This window comes from Pseudozyma flocculosa (assembly GCF_000417875.1).
Source record: "Pseudozyma flocculosa PF-1 unplaced genomic scaffold scaffold00020, whole genome shotgun sequence".
Classification (NCBI taxonomy): domain Eukaryota; kingdom Fungi; phylum Basidiomycota; class Ustilaginomycetes; order Ustilaginales; family Ustilaginaceae; genus Pseudozyma; species Pseudozyma flocculosa.
Window position 1 is genome coordinate 278,890 of NW_006920888.1, and position 3,705 is coordinate 282,594.

At 68.2% G+C, this 3,705-nt stretch overlaps 2 protein-coding genes across 2 annotated transcripts in view; one reads left to right on the forward strand and one right to left on the reverse strand.

The window, feature by feature from the left end:
- Positions 1–716: 716 nt before the first annotated feature.
- Positions 717–1,969, forward strand: PFL1_05534 (uncharacterized protein; the record flags this gene model as incomplete). The annotated part of the gene is made up of 4 exons (XM_007883070.1): positions 717–861; positions 960–1,025; positions 1,141–1,418; positions 1,544–1,969. 4 exons carry the CDS (start codon positions 717–719, stop codon positions 1,967–1,969), a joined length of 915 nt encoding a protein of 304 aa, XP_007881261.1.
- A 589-nt stretch (positions 1,970–2,558) lies between these two features.
- PFL1_05535 (uncharacterized protein) overlaps positions 2,559–3,705 on the reverse strand; it is a gene marked incomplete at both ends in the record, with an annotated part of 6,316 nt that continues 5,169 nt past the window's right edge. Inside the window, one exon of the mRNA XM_007883071.1 lies at positions 2,559–3,660. Coding sequence (XP_007881262.1) covers positions 2,559–3,660 — 1,102 coding nt within the window. The remainder of the gene's footprint in view (positions 3,661–3,705) is intronic.

A 3,705-nucleotide genomic window follows, 5' to 3' on the forward strand; every position in this document is an offset into this window, starting at 1 on the left:
AGAGAGAGAGAGAGAGAGGCAGAGCAAGAAGCTGGCTGGCTGACCGTCGGACGGGAGAGCCGGTTGTCTGTCTGGCCAGGCTGCTCGAGTCGACGTAGACGGCTGCCTCAACCCTTTGGCTGGGCTGGGCTGGGCTGGGATGGGCCTGGCCTGGTTTTGGCCTGGCTGTTGGTCTCTGTGCCCGCCTCTCTGGCTGGCTGGCCTGGCTGTTGGTCTCTGCCGCGCAGCCCTCCTCTGCCTCGCCTCTGCCCCGCCTGGCGCGCGTTTCGGCCTGTTCCGCCTCACGTGCTGCTGGCGCCATTTTTGGCCGGCCTGTGACTCTGCTTTGGCTGTTTTGGTCTTGCCCAGCGTCGCAGCCCCTCCACCTCCACGCCGTCATTTGGGTTTTCTCGGCAGCCGGATGAGCCGCCGGATGAGCCGTCGGACGGCCCGCTCCGGCCGAGGCACCGCTAGAGCAAGGTGGCCAGGGCCCAGTCAGTTACCAAGCGCTTGCTTCTGGCTTAGCCTGGCCGCTGCTCGAGCTCGACCTCGACCTCTTGGCTGGCGCCTGACCATGTGCCTCCTGGTCGGCCCGCCCGCTCTCTCGCTCGCTTACCACCATCATCACCACCACCACCACCACCACCACCACCACCACCACCACCCATCTTCGCTCTCGCCTTCCAGCTCATCCAGAGTCACGCCGTCTCACGACCCCACGCCACCGCCCACGCACCATGACGACCCACAACGCAACCGCCACAGCTGCCGCCCAGGCCCCGGCCCCGACCAGGAAGCTCGGCGGCTCGGCATCTAGCATTAGCGTCGGCCAGATCGCCTTCGGCCTCATGGGCATGACCTGGTGCTCCATCGGCAGCAGGAGTGAGTCGCTCCACACTCGCGCCCAGTCTCTGCCCATGCCTACCCGCCTGCCCGATCCCTTCTGACCCTGTACCACCCTCTGCCTGCCCAACCTCCAGCCCCCGATACCCAGGCCTTTGAGACCATGAAGGCGGCCGCCGACTCGGGCGCCACCCTGTGGAACAGTGAGTGCCCGGCACTGGCTCTCTTCCTCATCGATCGCCACGGCTCAGGGCCCCCGTCCTCATCGTCGTCCTCGCCTCCCTCGCCTATCCATCCCCCTCGCCCCCGAATCCACAGCTGGAGCCTTTTACGGCCCTACCGAGGACCCATATGCCAACCTGGACCTGCTCAAGCGCTTCTTCGACGCCAACCCGGACTACAAGGACCGCGTCTTCCTCTCGGTCAAGGGCGGCCTGCACCAGCCCTCGTTCCGCGAAAAGGGCATCTTTGGCTCCTTCTTTGACTCGACGCCGTCCAACCTGGAAGAGGACCTGCGCCACATCCGCGCCCACCTCGGCACCGACCAGGGCGGAAAGCAGATCGACTTTTACGAAATGGCCCGCATCGACACAAAGGTGCGGATCGGCCGTGCCCTGAGGGGCGCACGAGGTCCGCGCCGGTTGACCGCCGAGACGCGGCCGCGGCTGACCATGCCGTCCCCCGCTCCCTCCCTCCTCCCCTCTGGCCCCCTCCTCTGCAGGTGCCGATCGAAGAGGCGATGCAGAACCTCCTCTCCCTGTCGTCGCAGACCTACACCGACGCCAAGAGCGGCCAAGAGGTGCGGGGCAAGGGGCTGTTCCACCACATCTCAATCTCCGAGGTCGGCGCCGAGACGATCCGGCGCGCGGCCAAGGCGGCGCCGCTGGCGTTTGTCGAGATCGAGTACTCGCCCTTTTGCCGCGACGCCGACGAGCTGGGCGTCGTGCGCGTCTGCGAGGAGCTCCAGCTGCCCATCCTCGCCTACAGCCCCGTCGGCAAGGGCATGCTGACGGGCGCCATCAAGAGCCGCGCCGACCTGCCCGAGGGCGACATGAGGCTGACGCAGGACAAGTTTTCCGAAGAGGTGCGTCCCGCCCCTCATCCCGCGGCCGCCTTCCCTGTGTTGCCCTTGGCGAGCCCAAGCTGACTAGCTGGCCCCCTCGCCATCCTGCCCCTGCCCTTCGCGCGCCGTCACCGCCTGCACCGCAGCACTTTGAAAACAACCTCAAGCTCGCCCACATCTTCCAGGAGCTGGCGAGCAAGCGAGAGGACAAGTGCACGCCCGCCCAGCTCGCGCTGGCCTGGCTGATCCACCGGAGCGCGTCGGGCCTCGTCGTCCCGCTGCCCGGCTCGTCCAAGGCGGAGCGGGTGCGCGAAAACACGGCCGCCGCCCGCCTCGTCCTCAGCCCGGCCGAGGTGCGCCAGATCGATGCCGTCCTCGACGAGTTTGGCGTGCACGGTGGCAGGTATAGCGAGGCGGCGAGGAAGCACCAGCCTCTCTGGGGCTGAGCCCGCCTCCTGGGGAGGCGAGGGGCGGAGGGCCGGGATGGAGGGGAAGCGAGGTGGAATGGAATGGATAGAAAGCATGGTCGACGTCGGCCTTGACCCGGCCAGCCAGCGGCGTCGAGCAGCGGCGGATCGAGGGTCGGTCGCAGGTGTCTAGAAACGAGATCGAGTGCCGTGCCGTGCCGCGCCGTGCTGCGCCAGGGCGTGCAACAAAGTCGGCCCTCACGGCCTCACTGTGCCGAAATGACCCAGAGAACGTCGCAGGGTCGCACAAACAGGCCGCGACTCTTGATGCCCGCTCCGCCATCCTGCCCTTCGCCCTCGTCTTCGTCGTCATCCTCGTCGTCGTCCGCGTCGGAGCAATCGGTCCCATCGCGATCGACGGTATCGGCAGGGGGACGGTGGGGGACGGTAGGAGGGCGACAAAGGCTCTGCAGTACCGCCATACGCCGCTGTCTGCGTTCCGGTCGATCGGGATACCGCCGCTTTTGCTTCTTGCTCGATCCACCGCCGACGCCCGGTCCCAGCGTCGAGCTGGGTCTGGATGTCGGTGTAGAACCGTGTGTCGGTGTGGGAGTGATGGACCTCCGTACAGCCGCAGCCGCAGCGGCGGCGGAGGTGACGCTGTGGGTATTGGAAAAGTACGTATCCGCCTCGCCTACACCGCCGCCGCCGCCGAGGCTGCTGGGCGTACCAAGACTGGGCGAAAAGGGCGCCATCGCCGCCGACGCTGCCGCCGCCGAGACAAAGGTGCCACCGCCCATGACTGCCGAGGAGCGGGGAGGTGTCATGTCCCAGCGCATCGTCAGGTCGAAGTAGCGTAGGCCGTCGACGCTCCCGTCGTGCAGACCGCCAGGACACCGCGAGAGGTCCACGCCCTCCCCTCCCGCTCCCGCTGACGCGTCTCCGTCGCCATCGAGCACGGGAGACGAGACGGCGAGCAGGGACCGGGGCAGCGGTAGCGCCACCTCGATGCCCACCCACGCCCCCGGCCAGCCGAGCACGGGACCGATGTACTTGACCGTGGCGTGGAAGCGCGCAGAGTGGCGCGCGCGCACCGTCGACGACAGCGGCGGCGACGGCGAAGGCGACGAGAACGAGACGATGCAGGGTATGCCGAGCGAGAGCGCCGTGCCGCCGAGCTGCGACACCGTCTGCCCCGCCGTCGTCGCCGCCGCCGCCACGTCACCGCCGACGCCGTCGAGCGAAAGCGTACCGTCCCCGACCGACTTGGGCCGTACCAGCCGCGGCGCGGGCAGCGGGAAGCTCGTGATGGTCTCGTCCGGATCCAGGCTTCCCTCGCCCTCTTCCTCAGTGTCGCTGCCGCTGCCGCTGCGAGCCGTGTCGGCTGCGTCCGAGTCGGCCCCGGACTCCGAT